The sequence below is a fragment of the Trachypithecus francoisi genome, unplaced genomic scaffold (assembly GCF_009764315.1).
Source record: "Trachypithecus francoisi isolate TF-2019V2 unplaced genomic scaffold, Tfra_2.0 Lachesis_group11, whole genome shotgun sequence".
Taxonomy (NCBI): Eukaryota; Metazoa; Chordata; class Mammalia; order Primates; family Cercopithecidae; genus Trachypithecus; species Trachypithecus francoisi.
Window position 1 is genome coordinate 110,488,145 of NW_022681456.1, and position 20,730 is coordinate 110,508,874.

Sequence of the window (20,730 nt, forward strand, 5' to 3'; positions counted from 1 at the left end):
CCTCCACTTAAAACCAGAAGAATTATAGTCCTCCCTCAACCTTTTTTCACACTGGGGCACCTTGAAACAAGGGAGATAAAGCTTCCAAAAAAGTTAATTTGCAAGCCATGAGTTTGTGTAGGATCAGAGTTTTTCAACATCCTCACTACAGACATTTTGAGAAGGATAGTTATTTGTTGGTAAGTCTGTCTTACGCATTGCATAGTGTTTAGCAGCATCCCTGACCTCTACCCCTGGGTACCAGTAGCATCCTCCCTGCCCCAGCCCATTTATGGCAACAAAAATGTCCTAACATATTGCCAAACTGCCCACGAGAGATAAATTTACACCTAGTTCAGACCCAGTGGTATAAAGCATGCATAAACAGTTTGTTTTTTAACTTATGCAAGTATGGTTATCAAAATACCAAAAAAAAGTTACCAATTTCAAAGCTTCCATCAATTAAACCAGCAAGAGAAGAAGATATGTCAAATCTCCTTTCTATTTGAGTGATGGACATTTTCATAATGATTCCACCTAGTGCTCTAGCAATATAGCTGAATGACAGGGCTGCCAAGAACACCTAAAAACAGTAGAAGAAAAAAGGAAAATTGGTTAGTCAAAGAACTATATAATGTTTATAGGTACATGGAATTAAAACAGTTTTTCTTCTTTACTTGAAAACATTATTTTTTATCATAAAAAGCATACCCATTTTTCCCTATACAAGTTGAAACTTCTCAGCCTTATAATATTATCAGTACACTACTAAAGCATGATTTTCTAACTTGGTTACAGCATTTGATTGTTAGAGGTGTGTAGTTAAGGTTGCTATTTTTAAACTAATTTCATTAACTGATTTATAGGAAACTAGACACTGTTCTCAGATGGCCATGATGATGAGCTAATCTTTATTTCCATGTGAATAGCATTGGCTAACTGGGAGGGGAGTGGCAGTACATTCTCAAAGGTAGCACTTCCAGAAGCCAGCTGAAAAATAGAACTTTGTGGAGGCAAAGTGGAATTTTATGACCAACACAAGTGACTGTATCAGTGTGAGATGTAATGGTTGTAGATGTTTTAATTTCTAATATCATTTTAACAAGATGTATTGATTCATCCTTTCTCTTACAGCTCATATCTACATCCATAAGAATTCCTTTGGCTCTACTATTAAAATATTACCCACTTTTGAACCGCATGTTTGTGTTCCCCCCAAATTCATGTGTTAAAGCACAAATTTCCAGTGTGATGATAATTGGAGATGGAACCTTTTAGGGGTACTTGGTATGACAGTAGAGCTCTCATGATGGATTCATACCTTAATAATTAGAGAAATGAGAGATTCTCGCCTTCTCACCCTGCCCAAGAACTGGTATCTGTCTTCCCATATCCAAGTAGCCATAGGAATGGAGAAGCAGGTTGGGCTTATCTCTCAGAACAAAGGCAATTAAATGTACATCAGAATCTGCACTACCACAGAAAGATTAAGTGCAGCTCCACTGCCATAATTTACTGTGGTGCTAGAGAGGTCACAGTATCAGAGACATGAGAGAGGATCTTAAGTAGAAACTAGCAAGCCTTTTCAAATAAAATATTACACACACAAGCCCAAAACACACAAAGAGGAATGCCTACCCAGAAAAGCCTGAGAGGGTAGGCAGGTAGAGTGCGAAAAGTTCTCCCTATAGAAAACTGGAGTGCAAAGTCTGTAAATGTTGGTGGATTCTCCATATGCAGGTATTTTGTCAAGAAAAAAATAACAATGCCTGTAAAGAAAGAGAGATGCCTACAAATTCAAAGGAGCAAATTAAATCTCCAGAAAGCAACCTGAAAGAAATGAAGATACAGATCTTGCCAGATGACAACCTCAAAATTACTGTCAAGTATGCTCAATAAATTGAAAGAGAGCACAGATAAACAACTAAATGAAACATAACCAATGAACAAAATGAGAATATCAATAAAGATGTAGTAACTATGGAGAACCCAACAGAAACCCTGGAATCAAATAATAAAATAACTTAATTGAAAACTTGAGTAGAGACTCAACAGAAGACTTGATGAAAAGGAAGAATTGGTGAAAGCAAAGACAAAACTTTGAAAATTGCAGTAGTAGAGAAGAAAAAGAAAAAACAATATAAGGACTAAAGTAATTATGGAACACCATTGACTAGAACCAGGTATGCATTATGAGAGTACCAGAGGAGAAGAAAAAATGAAAGGTGCAGAGAACTATTTGAATAAATTAGGGCTCCAGATTTTTCCAATCTGAGGAAAGAAATAAACCTAAAAATTTAAGAATCTCAAAAAAACTCCAAATAGGATCAATCTAATGAGATCCCCACCAAGACATATTGTAGTCAAACTGTCAAAAGTCACAGACAAACAGAATCTTAAAAGCAGCAACAGAAAAGCTACCAAAAGTACAAGAAGCATCTCACAGAGTACCAGCATATTTCTTAAAAGAAATCTTTCAAGATAGGAGGGAGTGAGACAACATATTTAATGAACTGTGGAGGGCAGTGAAACCTGCAAGCCAAGAGTACTATCTATCTATCTATCTATCTATCTATCTATCTATCTATCTACACATACACATACATAAGTATGTATGTATTTATTATTTATTGATTGATTGATATGGAGTTTCAATAAAGTTACAATAAAGTTTGTATTTGTCTGAACACCACACAAAATTATATTAACAATGTTGAATTTTTTCTTTTTTTCTTTTTTGAGACGGAGTCTTGCTCTGTCACTCAGGCTGGAGTTCAGTGGCATGAACTCAGTTCACTACAACCTCCGCCTCCCGGGTTCAAACAATTCTGCCTCTGCCTCTCGAGTAGATAGGGATTACAGGTGCATGCCACCACACCTGGCTAATGTTTGCATTTTTAGTAGAGATATGGTTTCATTATGTTGGCCAAGCTGGTCTCGAACTCCTGACCTCATGATCCTCCCACCTCAGCCTCCTAAAGTGCTGAGATTACAAGCATGAGCCACTGTGCCTGGCCTCAATGTTGAATTTTTAAGTCAAATAAATAGTAATGTTCACAATAATATGGGAAAGTTTACCTTTGAATAATACATTTCCAAAGTCTATACTTCATTTCTATATGTTTAGTTAAAAACAAAATCAAATGGTTATTGAATTAATTTGAGACATCTAGTAACACTGAGGCAAACTGTCATCATGTAATTGCAAAGTTATTTTTCTGCTGAGTATGTCAAAACATTAATAGCTATTCACTTAGTATGTTTAGGGATGATAAGAATTCAGGTAAAATTGGAACACAGGATGAATGTATGCACTCATTAAATCTTTGTTGAAATCTATGTAATCCTTGATTGGTTTCACATATTATTTTTACAGTGTTTTGTTTTAAAAATCTCTTTATTCTTTACATCAATTTAATGACATACTACATTATTTAATTTGTTTTATTGAAATGTAAAACTATTTCAGTTGAATCATACAAATAATATGATCTTCTTTTCTTTCAAATATTTACAGAAATGACCATTAACATTTTTACTGCCCTTCAGTGACAAAATATACACTCTTTTAATTAATCATAATTTCTGAATATAATTATTTCTTTTCATATTCAGATGGTACAACTGCTTAGAAGATATTCTGGTTAGAATATTTGTGTGCTTTTTTATAGTTAACTATCAGTTTCCATAGTTTCTATTTTAATTTTGAATTGAATTTAAGTATTATAAATATAATACACAAGATTAGAATATACTTTCCTGGTCCGTTTCAGGAAAACTAATCCCTTTATTATTCAATTTATTTCATATATACCTTTTATGTCTTATGTTTTCTCCTTTTATTTTCTTTTTTTTTTTTTTTTTCAATTCTTTTTTTTTTTTATTATACTTTAAGTTCTAGGGTACATGTGCATAACGTTTATATCATGTATAACTCCCCAATGCAATCCCTCCCTCCTCCCCCTCCCCATGATAGGCCCCAGTGTGTGATGTTCCCCTTCCCGAGTCCAAGTGATCTCATTGTTCAGTTCCCACCTATGAGTGAGAACATGTGGTGTTTGGTTTTCTCTTCTTGTGATAGTTTGCTAAGAATGATGGTTTCCAGCTGCATCCATGTCCCTACAAAGGACGCAAACTCATCCTTTTTGATGGCTGCATAGTATTCCATGGTGTATATGTGCCACATTTTCTTAATCCAGTCTGTCACAGATGGACACTTGGGTTGATTCCAAGTCTTTGCTATTGTGAATAGTGCCGCAATAAACATACGTGTGCATGTGTCTTTGTAGTAGAGTAATTATAATCCTTTGGGTATATACCCAGTAGTGGGATGGCTGGGTCATATGGTACATCTAGTTCTAGATCCTTGAGGAATCGCCATACTGTTTTCCATAATGGTTGAACTAGTTTACAATCCCACCAACAGTGTAAAAGTGTTCCTATTTCTCCACATCCTCTCCAACACCTGTTGTTCCTGACTTCTTAATGATTGCCATTCTAACTGGTGTGAGATGGTATCTCATTGTGGTTTTGATTTGCATTTCTCTGATGGCGAGTGATGATGAGCATTTTTTCATGTGTCTGTTGGCTGTATGGATGTCTTCTTTTGAGAAATGTCTGTTCATATCCTTTCCCCACTTTTTGATGGGGTTGTTTGTTTTTTTCTTGTATATTTGTTTGAGTTCTTTGTAGATTCTGGATATTAGCCCTTTGTCAGATGAGTAGGTTGCAAAAATTTTTTCCCATTCTGTAGGTTGCCTGTTCCCTCTGATGGTAGTTTCTTAGCTGTGCAAAAGCTCTTTAGTTTAATTAGATCCCATGTGTCAATTTTGGCTTTTGCTGCCGTTGCTTTTGGTGTTTTAGACATGAAGTCCTTGCCCATGCCTATGTCCTGAATGGTACTACCTAGATTTTCTTCTAGGGTTTTTATGGTATTAGGTCTAACATTTAAGTCTCTAATCCATCTTGAATTAATTTTCGTATAAGGGGTAAGGAAAGGATCCAGTTTCAGCTTTCTACTTATGGCTAGCCAATTTTCCCAGCACCATTTATTAAATAGGGAATCCTTTCCCCATTTCTTGTTTTTCTCAGGTTTGTCAAAGATCAGATGGCTGTAGATGTGTGGTATTATTTCTGAGGACTCTGTTCTGTTCCATTGGTCTATATCTCTGTTGTGGTACCAGTACCATGCTGTTTTGGTTACTGTAGCCTTGTAGTATAGTTTGAAGTCAGGTAGCGTGACGCCTCCAGCTTTGTCCTTTTGACTTAGGATTGTCTTGGCAATGCGGGCTCTTTTTTGGTTCCATATGAACTTTAAAGCCGTTTTTTCCAATTCTGTGAAGAAAGTCATTGGTAGCTTGATGGGGATGGCATTGAATCTATAAATCACCTTGGGCAGTATGGCCATTTTCACGATATTGATTCTTCCTATCCATGAGCATGGTATGTTCTTCCATTTGTTTGTGTCCTCTTTGATTTCACTGAGCAGTGGTTTGTAGTTCTCCTTGAAGAGGTCCTTTACATCCCTTGTAAGCTGGATTCCTAGGTATTTTATTCTCTTTGAAGCAATTGTGAATGGAAGTTGATTCCTGATTTGGCTCTCTGCTTGTCTGTTACTGGTGTATAAGAATGCTTGTGATTTTTGCACATTAATTTTGTATCCTGAGACTTTGCTGAAGTTGCTTATCAGCTTAAGGAGATTTTGGGCTGAGACAATGGGGTTTTCTAAATATACAATCATGTCATCTGCAAACAGGGACAATTTGACTTCTTCTTTTCCTAACTGGATACCCTTGATTTCTTTCTCTTGCCTGATTGCCCTAGCCAGAACTTCCAACACTATGTTGAATAGGAGTGGTGAGAGAGGGCATCCCTGTCTTGTGCCAGTTTTCAAAGGGAATTTTTCCAGTTTTTGCCCATTCAGTATGATATTAGCTGTGGGTTTGTCATAAATAGCTCTTATTATTTTGAGGTACGTTCCATCAATACCAAATTTATTGAGCGTTTTTAGCATAAAGGGCTGTTGAATTTTGTCAAAAGCCTTTTCTGCATCTATTGAGATAATTATGTGGTTCTTGTCTTTGGTTCTGTTTATATGCTGGATTACGTTTATTGATTTGCGAATGTTGAACCAGCCTTGCATCCCAGGGATGAAGCCCACTTGATCATGGTGGATAAGCTTTTTGATGTGCTGCTGAATCCGGTTTGCCAGTATTTTATTGAGGATTTTTGCATCGATGTTCATCAGAGATATTGGTCTAAAATTCTCTTTTTTGTTGTGTCTCTGCCAGGCTTTGGTATCAGGATGATGTTGGCCTCATAAAAAGAGTTAGGGAGGATTCCCTCTTTTTCTATTGATTGAAATAGTTTCAGAAGGAATGGTACCAGCTCCTCCTTGTACCTCTGGTAGAATTCAGCTGTGAATCCATCTGGTCCTGGACTTTTTTTGGTGGGTAGGCTATTATTGTTGCCTCAATTTCAGAGCCTGCTATTGGTCTATTCAGGGATTCAACTTCTTCCTGGTTTAGTCTTGGGAGAGTGTAAGTGTCCAGGAAATTATCCATTTCTTCTAGATTTTCTAGTTGATTTGCATAGAGGCATTTATAGTATTCTCTGATGGTTGTTTGTATTTCTGTGGGGTCGGTGGTGATATCCCCTTTATCATTTTTTATTGCGTCTATTTGATTCCTCTCTCTTTTCTTCTTTATTAGTCTAGCTAGCGGTCTGTCAATTTTGTTGATCTTTTCAAAAAACCAACTCCTGGATTCATTGATTTTTTGGAGGGTTTTTTGTGTCTCTATCTCCTTCAGTTCTGCTCTGATCTTAGTTATTTCTTGCCTTCTGCTAGCTTTTGAATGTGTTTGCTCTTGCCTCTCTAGTTCTTTTAATTGTGATGTTAGAGTGTCAATTTTAGATCTCTCCTGCTTTCTCTTGTGGGCATTTAGTGCTATAAATTTCCCTCTACACACTGCTTTAAATGTGTCCCAGAGATTCTGGTATGTTGTATCTTTGTTCTCATTGGTTTCAAAGAACATCTTTATTTCTGCTTTCATTTCGTTATGTACCCAGTAGTCATTCAGGAGCAGGTTGTTCAGTTTCCATGTAGTTGAGCGGTTTTGATTGAGTTTCTTAGTCCTGAGTTCTAGTTTGATTGCACTGTGGTCTGAGAGACAGTTTGTTATAATTTCAGTTCTTGTACATTTGCTGAGGAGTGCTTTACTTCCAATTATGTGGTCAATTTTGGAATAAGTGCGATGTGGTGCTGAGAAGAATGTATATTCTGTTGATTTGGGGTGGAGAGTTCTATAGATGTCTATTAGGTCCGCTTGGTGCAGAGATGAGTTCAATTCCTGGATATCCTTGTTAACTTTCTGTCTCGTTGATCTGTCTAATGTTGACAGTGGAGTGTTGAAGTCTCCCATTATTATTGTATGGGAGTCTAAGTCTCTTTGTAGGTCTCTAAGGACTTGCTTTATGAATCTGGGTGCTCCTGTATTGGGTGCATAGATATTTAGGAGAGTTAGCTCTTCCTGTTGAATTGATCCCTTTACCATTATGTAATGGCCTTCTTTGTCTCTTTTGATCTTTGATGGTTTAAAGTCTGTTTTATCAGAGACTAGGATTGCAACCCCTGCTTTTTTTTGTTCTCCATTTGCTTGGTAGATCTTCCTCCATCCCTTTATTTTGAGCCTATGTATGTCTCTGCATGTGAGATGGGTCTCCTGAATACAGCAGACTGATGGGTCTTGACTCTTTATCCAGTTTGCCAGTCTGTGTCTTTTAATTGGAGCATTTAGTCCATTGACATTTAAGGTTAATATTGTTATGTGTGAACTTGATCCTGTCATTATGATATTAACTGGTTATTTTGCTCGTTAGTTGATGCAGTTTCTTCCTAGCCTCGATGGTCTTTACATTTTGGCATGTTTTTGCAATGGCTGGTACCGGTTGTTCCTTTCCATGTTTAGGGCTTCCTTCAGGGTCTCTTGTAAGGCAGGCCTGGTGGTGACAAAATCTGTAAGCATTTGCTTATCTGTAAAGGATTTTATTTCTCCTTCACTGATGAAGCTTAGTTTGGCTGGATATGAAATTCTGGGTTGAAAATTCTTTTCTTTAAGAACGTTGAATATTGGCCCCCACTCTCTTCTGGCTTGTAGAGTTTCTGCCGAGAGGTCTGCTGTTATTCTGATGGGCTTCCCTTTGTGGGTAACCCGACCTTTCTCTCTGGCTGCCCTTAAGATTTTTCCTTCATTTCAACTTTGGTGAATCTGGCAATTATGTGTCTTGGAGTTGCTCTTCTGGAGGAGTATCTTTGTGGCGTTCTCTGTATTTCCTGAATTTGAATGTTGGCCTGCCCTACTAGGTTGGGGAAGTTCTCCTGGATGATATCCTGAAGAGTGTTTTCCAACTTGGTTCCATTTTCCCCCTCACTTTCAGGCACCCCAATCAGACGTAGATTTGGTCTTTTTACATAATCCCATACTTCTTGCAGGCTTTGTTCATTTCTTTTTCTTCTTTTTTCTTTTGGTTTTCTCTTCTCGCTTCATTTCATTCATTTGATCCTCAATCGCTGATACTCTTTCTTCCAGTTGATCGAGTCGGTTACCGAAGCTTGTGCATTTGTCACGTATTTCTCGTGTCATGGTTTTCATCTCTGTCATTTCGTTTATGATCTTCTCTGCATTAATTAGTCTAGCTGTCAATTCTTCCACTTTTTTTCAAGATTTTTAGTTTCTTTGCGCTGGGTACGTAATTCCTCCTTTAGCTCTGAGAGGTTTGATGGACTGAAGCCTTCTTCTCTCATCTCGTCAAAGTCATTCTCTGACCAGCTTTGATCCGTTGCTGGCGATGGGCTGCGCTCCTTTGCAGGGGGAGATGCGCTCTTATTTTTTGAATTTCCAGCTTTTCTGCCCTGCTTCTTCCCCATCTTTGTGGTTTTATCTGTCTCTGGACTTTGATGATGGTGACGTACTGATGGGGTTTTGGTATAGGTGTCCTTCCTGTTTGATAGTTTTCCGTCTGACAGTCAGAAGGACTGTCTGTTGGTCTGTTGGAGATTGCTTGAGGTCCACTCCAGACCCTGTTTGCCTGGGTATCAGCAGCAGAGGTTGCCGAAGATAGAATATTGCTGAACAGCGAGTGTACCTGTCTGATTCTTTCTTTGGAAGTTTCCTCTCAGGGGTGATGCCACCCTGTGAGGTGTGGGGTGTCAGACTGCCCCTAGTGGGGGATGTCTCCCAGCTAGGCTACTCAGGGGTCAGGGACCCACCTGAGCAGGCAGTCTGTCCGTTCTCAGATCTCAACCTCCGCGTTAGGAGATCCACGGCTCTCCCCAAAGCTGTCAGACAGAGTTGTTCGCGTCTGCTCCGCCCCCGCTCTTTCCCCTAATGGACTGCAGCTGTGCGCTGTCCCAGAGGTAGAGTCTACAGAGACAGGCAGGCTTCCTTGAGCTGCTGTGAGCTCCACCCAGTTCGAGCTTCCCAGCGGCTTTGTTTACCTACTTAAGCCTCAGCAATGGCGGGCGCCCCTCCCCCAGCCTCGCTGCTGCCTTGCGGATAGATCGCCGCAGACGGCTGTGTTAGCAGTGAGGGAGGCTCTGTGGGCGTGGGACCCTCCGGCCAGGTGTGGGATATATTCTCCTGGTGTGCCTGTTTCCTTAAAGCGCAGTATTGGGGTGGGAGTTACCCGATTTTCCAGGTGTTGTGTGTCTCAGTTCCCCTGGCTAGGAAAAGGGATTCCCTTCCCCCTTGCGCTTGCAGGTGAGGCGATGCCTCGCCCTGCTTCAGCTCACGCTGGTCAGGCTGCAGCAGCTGACCAGCACCGATTGTCCGGCACTCCCTAGAGAGATGACCCCAGTACCTCAGTTGAAAATGCAGAAATCACCGGTCTTCTGTGTCGCTCGCGCTGGGAGTTGGAGACTGGAGCTGTTCCTATTCGGCCATCTTGCTCCGCCCCCTATTTTCTTATACTTCCTACTCACTAGACTATTTTCTTCTTGACAAAAGTAGAAAACCATCTATGAACTTGATATATACGTTCTGCAAGAAATGAAAGTGTGCTTTGAAATCAAAAGATATGGATCCAGTCATTTTTTGGTTTGTTTGTTTTGCTTTTTGATGTCTGTTTGTTTGTTTGCTTTGCTTAATAACTTAACCAAGATGGACCAGTAACACAATTCACTGAACTGTAATTTCATTATTAATAGGAGGAAAATATAGAATATTTAACTTATTTACTTCAAAGGATCATGGTAAGTGTTCAAAGAAATCATGATTACGTGTTTGTGAATATTTGTCAAAACATTGAAGATTAATGGAATTTGAAACACCGCTATTGATTCATCTTTTTTGTCTCTCTTTGTATAAGAGAAACAAACTAGATTAACTACATTCACACGCTCCATTTACACATTTTTTTGTGTGGGGGTGGTACTAGGGCAAAAGCAGAAACAGAATTAAGGGCCAAGGCCCTTCCCGCTACCTCAGTATGATACATTTAGGCCAAGTTTAAGATATATATTATGGAGTGAATATAAAGCACTTGATTGTGTACCCCAGCCTAAAGATTTAAATCTGTGTTAAATATTAGCCTTATGCCTTTAAAAAGTAAAAGTTCTAGTCTTTGTAAATCTGTGTTGGTTTTATTTAATTTTACTTTATTTTATTACATTATGATATTCTTTTAAAATATTTAATTACATAATGAAATATGTAATAAAATTTTTAATATTTTAAATAAATAATTTAAATAACGAATATTAAAACATTTTAAATAAATTAAAATATTTAAATAAAATATTTAAAATATTATTTTATTACATTATGATAACCACTTTATAAAGTTTTTGATGTTGTATTTTTATTTCTTTCTGTATTGACTAATGACAGGCAATTATATCCCTATCAGTAGTCACTTTGGCAAAACAAACTTCATATGATTAATCTCTCTTTTTTTTTTTCTTTTTTTTTGAGATGGTGTCTTGCTCTGTCACCCAGGCTAGAATGCAGTGGCACGATCTCAGCTCACTGCAACCTCTGCTTCCCAGGTTCAAGTGATTTTCCTGCCTCAGCCTCCTAAGTAGCTGAGATTATAGACACCGGGCACCAGGCCTGGCTAATTTTTGTGTTTTTAGTAGAGATGGGGTTTCATCATGTTGCTCAGGCTCGTCTCAAACTCCTGACCTTGTGATCCACCCTCCTCGGCCTCTCAAAGTGCTGGGATTACAGGTGTGAGCCACTGCGCCCGACCAATTCCTCTTAAATTTTTAAAGTGTTTGTCATTTGTATTTTCTGTGCATTTCTGTGCTTTTAAATTTGATTTATTAGAATCAAATTTACTGTCATAATCACACCCTTTTGTGATATCCTAGCAGTTTGTGTCTTTGAATTTGGTTACTGACAAAGTTTAAGGTGTTTTACTTAAAAAATAAACTTACTCAGTCATAAGTTTTTCCCTTAAATCATCATTATATTACAACATTTTAAAGTACATCAAAGTTTTCAAAATGGTAGACTTTGACATAATTTTTAAGTCATTCACCTGTACTGTGCTTTAAGAAGGGAGGTGTAAGCTCCTGCACTCAAAGGCCTCTAACCTGAAATCATTATAAGCCTGTCTTCAACTTTACTTTTGTCTCTTGGACCCAGTACTTCTGGTATTGAGCACAGTATCCCTCATCAACTATTATATACTCATTTTATAAAATGATAGGTATCTTAAAGAAAAACCAATCAGAACTCCTGAATATGTAGACACAGAGAATTACAAAATGCAGTGAAAGCTTTCAACAATAGACTAGAACAAGTAGAAGAAAAAATTTCAAAGCTCAAAGAGGAGGTCTTTGAATTAACCCAATCTGAAGAAAATAAAGAAAAAAAATCAAAAGAAATGAACAAAGTCTCCAAGATGTATGAGACTATGTAAAAGGACCAAATCTAAGAATAACAGATGTTCCGGAGGGAGAAGAGTAAACTAAATGTCTGGAAAACATATTTTGTTGAATAATTGAGGAAACTTCTCTGACCTTGCTAGAAATTTCAGTATTCAAATACAGGAAGCTCAAAGAATTCCTGGAAGATTTATTACAAAAAGGTCATCACCAAGGCATATAGCCGTCAGGCATCTCAAGTCAAAATGAATGAAAGACTTCTCAGATCACTAAGACAACACTAAGAGCATTAGGTAACCTATAAAGAAAAAGCTGTCAGAGAAACAGTAGACCTCTCAGGAGAAACCTTACTAGCCAGATGTGATTTGGGTCCTGTCTTCAGGCTCCTTAAACAGAACAATTGTCAGACAAGAATTTTGTATTCATTAAAACTAAGTTATATAAATGAAGGAGAAATAAAGTCATTTTCAGACAAAACAATGCTGAGGGAATTGGTTATTACCAGACCAGCTCTACAAAAAGTGCCTAAAATGGCACTAAATCTTGATAAAACAAAGCTTGATATGCACCAAAACTGAACCTCTTGAAACTCACAGGGCCTATAAACACACACACACACACACACACACACAATTAAGAATAAAAGTATCTAGCTAACAATTAACATGATGAATGGATCAGTACCTTACATCTAAATATATATGTTGAATGTAAATGGCCTAAATGTTCCACTTAAAACATTCAGATTAACAGAATGTATAAAGAATCACAAACTAAATAGCTACTGTCTTCACATGACTCATAACACATAAGGATGCATACAAACTCAAGATCAAGAGGTGAAAAAAGATATTCTATGGAAATGGAAATCAAAAAGTGAGAAGGAGCTATTCTTATATCAGATAAAACAGACTTTAAAGTAACAATAGTTAAAAAAAAGACAAAGAAGATCATTATATAATGGTAGAAGAATCAATCCAACAAAAAGATATTAAATGTTTATGCACCTAACAATGGAGCTCCCAGATTCATAAAACAATTAGTACTAGACTTAAGAAATCAGTAGCAGCAACACAATTATAGTGGAGAACTTGAAAACTTCACTGACAGCACTAGACAAATGATCTAGAGAGAAAGTCAACAAAAACAATGCGCTTAAACTACACTCTAGAACAAATGAGCCTAACAGATATTATAGAACATTCTACCCAAGAACTGCAGAATATACATTCTTGTCATCAACACATGGAACATTCTCAAATGTAGATCATATGATACATCACAAAACAAGTCTCAATACTTTTTTTTTTTTTTTTCATATTCAGGCACCTCCAAACATATTTTCTTTATTTCCTCCAGAGAACAGGCTTTAGTTCTGAGGTCCTTGTAAACATTTAACACAAAAGGACAAACTAGAAGCACCTATATCCTTGTCCTGTGTTGCTGGGGTGAGTTTATACAAGGAGAAGTTGGGACAAATGCAGTAGGCACAGGTGAGCTTCTTACTCAGTTCAAAGTGGGTCTTGGGATGAGAGTTCCACATAGCCAGGACAGCTGACTTTCTGTGATTTCCAAGGGGCGCCCAAGACGTTAAGGGCCATTGTTCTTGGGAAAGACTGATGAGGTTTCTGCTCATTGTTGATCAGGATCAAGCCTTTTCACTAACTGGGGCTGCTCTTTCCAAGGGGTCAGAGATCAGAAAGCTGGTAGAATCATACAAGACCATCTTGATGGTACGTGTAGAACTGCTTCTCCCATGTGGCTACCTTGTACATAGGGTCACAGTCAGCCCGGTGAGCTCAATGACATAGTCTAAGTCTTGCTGGACAATAAAACGGCTTCCATCACCTTGGCTAGCAATGAATCCATCTCTGAAACGTAGCAGGATAGAACTGGTGCTTTTTTTTTTCCCCACAGAGTCTTGCTCTGTCACACAGGCTGGAGTGTGACACAATCTCAGCTGACTGCAACTTCTGTCTCTTGGGTTCAAGCAATTCTGTTGCCTCAGCCTCCAGAGTAGCTGGGATTAAGGCATGCACCACCACACCCAGCTAATTTTTGTATTTTTAATAGAGATGTAGTTTCACCGTATTGGCCAGGTTGGTCTCAAACTCCTGACCTCAAGTGATTTGCCTGCCTCGGCCTCCCAAAGTGCTGGGATATAGGTGTGAGCCACCATTCTTAGCCGAATAATTTTTTAAAATTGAAATCATATCAACTATTTTTTCAGACCACAGTGGAATAAAACTAGAAGTCAACTCCAGAAGGAACCCCTAAAACTATACAAATACATGGAAAATGAACAAGCTGCTCCTGAATGATTTGGGGGTTATCAATTAGTGCAAGATGGATTTTGTTTTTCTTTGAGACAGAGGCTTACTCTGTCACCCAGGCTGGAGTGCAACGGTGTGATCTCAGCTCACTGCAACCTCCGCCTCCTTGGTTCAAGTGATCCTTCTGTCTCAGCCTCCCAAGTAACTGGTACTTCAGGGATATATGCCGCCATGCCTGGCTAATTTTTGTATTTTAGTGGAGAGGCGGTTTCACAACCTTGGCCGGGCTGGTCCTGAACTCCCAACCGCAAGTGATCCACCCACCTCACCCTTCCAAAGTGCTGGGATTACAGGTGTCAGCCACTGCTCTTGGCCAGAAATTTTATTTAAAAATTTGGAAATACGTACATATATATATATATGTAAATAAGGTATGTACATATAAATATCTTTAAGTCTAAGGTATATAAAGTTTAAGGGGCATATATATACACACACACCTTATATACCATATATATGTGTTTAAAGCATACAAAGGTTTTAAATAAAATTAACAATAACTTAACAATGAATTCCTTAAAAGGAGTATAATAAGTTGAAGAGGAGAAAATTTTAAAAAAATAATAAATGCAAATTTTCCAATATTTGACAAAAATATGAAAACCTCAGATTGAGAGTGCCCGTTGAACACCTAGCAAAAGACATAAGGACACACATATATGGAGAAAGTTCAGTAAAACATAAGAATATCAATGACGACAAAAAAATGTGAAGTCTTTCAGAAAACAAAGCATATCAATTTTAAACAGCAAGTGTGGATGTACAAAAGATGAATAATACTTTTTTTTTTTTTGAGACGGAGTCTCGCTCTGTTGCCCACACTGGAGTGCAGTGACGCGATCTCGGCCACCACAAGCTCCGCCTCCAGGGTTCATGCCACACTCCTGCCTCAGCCTCCTGAGTAGCTGGGACTACAGGCACCCACCACCACGCCTGGCTAATTTTTTTGTATTTTTGGTAGAGATGGGGTTTCACCGTGGTAGCCAGGATGGTCTCAATCTCCTGATCTCATGATCCACCCACCTCGGCCTCCCAAAGTGCTGGGATTATAGGCATGAGCCCTGTGGATGAATAATACTTTTGAAGTATTGAAGTAAGAGAACACTGAAACTGTAATTTTACATTTAGCCACATAGTCATTCAACTATAAGGAAATATATTCTCAAGCATCTAAGGTCTCAAAAGTGTGCAATGTAAGATTCACACTGAAATCAAATTTGGAAGATATACTTAAATAAAACAAGAATCAAATACTGAAGATATTGTGTGAGATTTATAAAACAAGATGAATAAAATACTTGATAATTTTGTAATTGTCTTTTAAAAAATGAGATCAAAAATAGAAAAGGAGAGAAAATAGATATAATATCTAAAATTTAAAATTTTAGATGGAAAATTGAGGCAGTATCAGAGATTATAAAGGTTAAAGAGGTACATCAAAGAACATGAGAGCATGTATTTTAGTATGTTTTGGGCTTCTATTAAAAATATAGCAAAATATAGCATATAACAAAACTGAGTATGCTATAAACAACAGAAATTTACTTGTCACAGTTCCAAAGGTTGAAAAGTCTGAGATCAGGACACCAGCAGGAAGAGGGTCATCTTCTCACAGTAATCTCATGGTGAGAAGGGCAAAATAGCTCTCTGAGATCTTTTTTATAAAAACACTAAGCCCAGTCATGAGGGATCTGCTTTCATGACCTAATCACTTCTCAAAGTCTCTACCTTTGGATCAGAGATGGTACAAATATTCAGACCATAGCAATATGCTACAGTGTTTGCCTTGTTATAAAAGAGATAAATATATCAATTCAAAAAGTAGAAGAAAACATTAAAAGGCAACAGGGAAGGGAGTAAATTGGCATAATATTCTAAGATGGTAGAAACAAGTCTGACTATCTAAAATACAATAAATGTAAGTGGATAAAATTGCTAGTTTAAAGATAGAGATTTTTCAGTTTGGATATTTTTTGAAAAAACTAAATATGTGCTCTTGATAACAGGTATTCCTAATTCATGAGGAAGTGTTGATGATGGTAAAAGAATAAGAAGCAATTAAAAGAAAATCTTGTAGCTGTATAAATAATAGACCAAAAAGATTTAGACAAACATCATTATGGATAGAGGTCTCTACATATTGATATAAGTGTATCAACCTAAAAGATAAAATGATTATAAAATAATGGATTTAATAGGTATAAAATACATAAACAAAAGTCAATAGAATTATTGTGACTAGAGGAAATTTCAACATTTCTTTGTTTCTCAATTATGATAGGTCAAGTAGTCAAAGTATTAGCAAGGACATAGAAGATCTGAATAACACAATCAACAAGACTGACCTCTTACACACATAAAATTCTACATTTGGCTGGGCACGGTGGCTCACGCCTGTAATCCCAGCAGTTTTTGAGGCCGAGGCAGGTGGATCACGAGGTCAGGAGTTCAAGACCAGCCTTACCAATATGGTGAAACCCTGTCACTACTAAAAATACAAAAATTAGCCAGGCGCAGTGGCATGTACCTGTAGTCCCAGCTATTTGGGAGGCTGAGGCAAGAGAATTGCTTGAACCTGAGTGGCAGAGGTTGCAGTGAGCCGAGACTGCACCGCTGCACTCCAGCCTGGGTGACAGAGTGAGACTCAATCTCAAAAAAAAAAAAAAACTCTACATCCAACAATTCAAAGAATATGCATTTTTCTCAAGTACATGAGGGAGAATTACCAAAATTGAGGATATATTTGGACACAAAAAAGTCCCAATAGTACACATGGACACAAAGAAGTGAACAATAGATGCTGAGGCCTACTTGAAGGTGGAGGGTAGGAGGAGGGTGAAACCTAAAATCAGTCATTCAGCTTACACACACTGAGCACTGATGTTTGCCAGAGAGAACAGTGACTCAAACACCTATGTTTTCATGGAGCTTAATTTGTGGTAAAGAGAGATAGATGATAAATAAATTACATATATATTACATATAAAATACAGTAAATACATATTATATATCAAATATATATTATGATATATAATCATTATGTATAATATATATAACCTATTACTCTACCAAAGGTTATGTTATATATAACATATCTATATATAAGGTTATATATAATATATATATAAAATACATACTCAACCTAAGGTTATATATAACCTATTACTCTACCTAAGGTTATATTATATATAGCATTACATATATATTCTCCATGTATATGAAGAATACATATATAGTTTATATATGTTTACTATATATGCATACATATATAGTTTGATATGTAAATATACATGTGTATATGTAATGTATTTGCATATGCATTTATATATGTGTATATTTTATGTATTTATATATTTTATATATGCACATAGATAATATATAAATGCATATGTAAATATAATGCATATATACATGTGCACACATATACACATATATGTTTACTATGTATGTGTATACATATATAGTTATATATAAGTACATATGTATGTGTACATATGTATATGTGTACACATGTGTGTTTACTTTCTATATGAATATATACATTTATTGAACATATACACTATATATAGTATATAAAATAGAGTATGCAAACTATTACATAAACACAAACCGTGTGTGTGCATATATATAAACACACTTCATGGTATAAATATATATATTTATATATTATAAATTACATATATATTACATACCTATATATTACATATATTTACATATGTAATTTATTTATGTAATATGTATTACATATATGTAATTTATCATTTATCTCTCTATACCATAAAGTGTGTGTATATAAATGCACACACATGGTTTGTGTTTATGTAATAGTTTACATACTCTATTTTATATACTATATATAGTGTATATATTCAATAAATGTATATATTCATATATAGTAAACATACATGTGTACACATATACATATATAAACTATATATGTACACACATACACAGTAAACATATGCATATGTGTGTATATATATTTATATATTAAATTGTGTGTATATATAGTAAACACATATAAACTATACATATGTATTCATCATATTCATGGAGAATATATATATGTCATGTTATATATAATATAACCTTAGGTAGAGTAATGACCCTTACAGACATCCAGGTCCTAATCTCCAGAACTTGTAAATATGTTAAGTAACATGGCAAGGAGATATTAAAATTGCACATGGAATTAAGGTTGCTAAACAGATGACCTTAAAATAAAGAGATTGACTTGACCTGGACTAGTGAATCCAATGTAATCACAAAGCTCCTTTAAATGTGAAAGAAGGGAGCAGAAGAGTCAGTATCCATGTGATGTGGACCTCACTAGCTTTGAACATGGAAAAGGGTCATGAGCCAAGGAATTCAGACAGCCTCTAGAAACTGGAGAAGACAAAAAAGTGTATTGTCTCTAGAATTTCCAGAAAGAAACATGGCCTTGCCAAAACCCTGAGTTTAGTTCACTGACACTTATTTCTGATGTCTGGATTTTAGATCTCTAAGATGATACATTTTTTTGCTTTAAGCCATTAAGCACACATGTGTGCAAACACGCACTTCTGCACAAGTGCTTTTTGGGGTCTTAGTGTCAGCTGGCAATAAATACTATACAAATCAAACTGGCTGAAGAGTTATGGATAGGGAATGCTATTTTATATGGGGTGTTCAGGAGTAAAGAAATCTTTAAACAGAGATCTGAATGAGATGAAAGCACAAGACATCTGGAAGAAGAACGTTTTAGAAGAGGATCAAGGAAGTGCAAAATTCCCCAAGTCAGAAGTGTGCTTGGCATGTTTGAGGAACAGCAAAAAGGCCACTATGGCTACAGAAAAGAGACTCAGAATAAAATCTGTGGGATATGGATCTTGGTGGCAGTTACATATGCGGAGTGATTATTCCAGAAAGGGAGTGAAAATGAAGGCAGAAAGGGGAGACTTTTTCTTTTGCTCTACTTTTTTTATAATAATGCATTACTTTTTGTTGTTAAAGATTTTCATTACAATATAGAGGCACAGGTAATTTGAAGAGCAGAAAAGACAAGTGTAATGAAGAAGCATACAGTCAGATTCTATGTAACTTAGTTGGTTCAATACAAAAAACTGAGGGAAAAGGGTAGAAAATAATCAAAGTATGTTGTTTTATTTAAATAGGTTTGTAATCTACTTGTGCTTTTATACATTTCCATCCACTGAGCCTGTATATGCAAGCCAGTAACAACATGTGTATTGGTGTGAGCACATGCAGGTAAACCAAGTCCCATGGTTGTTTGATAGTGAATAATATGGAATAAGTTATATCATTAAATAACACTGCTTAAGGGTACTAATAGTACAAAGGTCCACAGTTACTTTAGCAAAATGAAACAGAGTTGAGAACATGGAATTTGGAATCAGACTGCCTGAGTTCAGATCTTGGCTCCATCTTTTACAAGCTGTGAGAACTAGTGAAATTCATTTGCCTTTTCTATACCTAGGTTGTGTTTGTCTGCAAAAGGAGATAATAGCATCTGGTTGATGGAACTGTGGTAAGGAAGAAAATCTACTAACACAAACAAAACACTAGAGCAATATCTTATATATAGTAAGTGCCCAACAAATGTTAGCAACTATTATTGTTTCTCTCATCTTCTCTTTTTATGTCGCTGAATTAGATCTATTTTTACCATTGTTTTCATTATCTCTGTCTATATGTGTGGATACTCCTAATTCACAAGATTTCAAAATTCATAAGATTTTTGGTAATTATTTTTAGTGAAAATTAAAATACTGATTATTTAAAAATTTTATCCCATCATGTTGTTGTTCCTCATGAATACAAAGTAGGCATAGAAATGCTACTAAATTCAACTGCAGACACACAAGTCTTTACAAAATTGCTGTAATGTGATTGTTGAGGTTAATATTCTTTCAATGTTAACAATTTAACTTAGTGAAAAGATCCCTTTAAACATCATTTGTAGATATGATTAATCAATTTAGCAATGTTTTTGAAATCATGATGTTAATCTTATTCAAATATTTTTCCCTAGCACTGTTTTTTTTTTTTTTTTAACTGATACAGCATCTCACTCTGTCACGCAGCCTGGAGTACAGTGTTGCAATCTCAGCTCACTGCAACCTCTGCCTTCCGGGTTCAAGTGAATCTTCTGCCTCAGCCTCCTAAGTAGCTGGAACTACAGGTACGTGCCACCACGCCCAGATAATTTTTGTATTTGTAGTAGAGACGGGGTTTCATCATATTGGCCAGGCTGGTCTCGAACAGCTGGTCTCGAACTCCTAACCTCGTGATCTGCCCACCTCGGCCTCCCAAAGTGCTAGGATTACAGGCGTGAGCCACCACACCCAGCCTGGCTTCTTTATTGAACTGAAGGTAATGTGCCTTATATACACTGCTATCTTCCTAACTTCTAGCTTTATTCCATCTATGCTTTAAGGGATTATTCTGGAAATCTTATTTCTTCCACCAGTTTGTTGTCCTTTTGCTATGCACATGAAAGTGAAATCACTGTAACACTCAATATTTAAAGTA

The 20,730-nt window shown here is 36.7% G+C and overlaps 1 protein-coding gene across 2 annotated transcripts in view; it reads right to left on the reverse strand.

The window, feature by feature from the left end:
* SLCO1B3 (solute carrier organic anion transporter family member 1B3) overlaps nt 1-20,730 on the reverse strand; it is a 100,177-nt gene that overhangs the window by 62,477 nt on the left and 16,970 nt on the right. For both annotated transcript variants that reach the window (XM_033222710.1, XM_033222712.1), the window contains exon 3: nt 421-562. In XM_033222710.1, the coding sequence (XP_033078601.1) occupies nt 421-562 (142 nt within the window). The remainder of the gene's footprint in view (nt 1-420; nt 563-20,730) is intronic.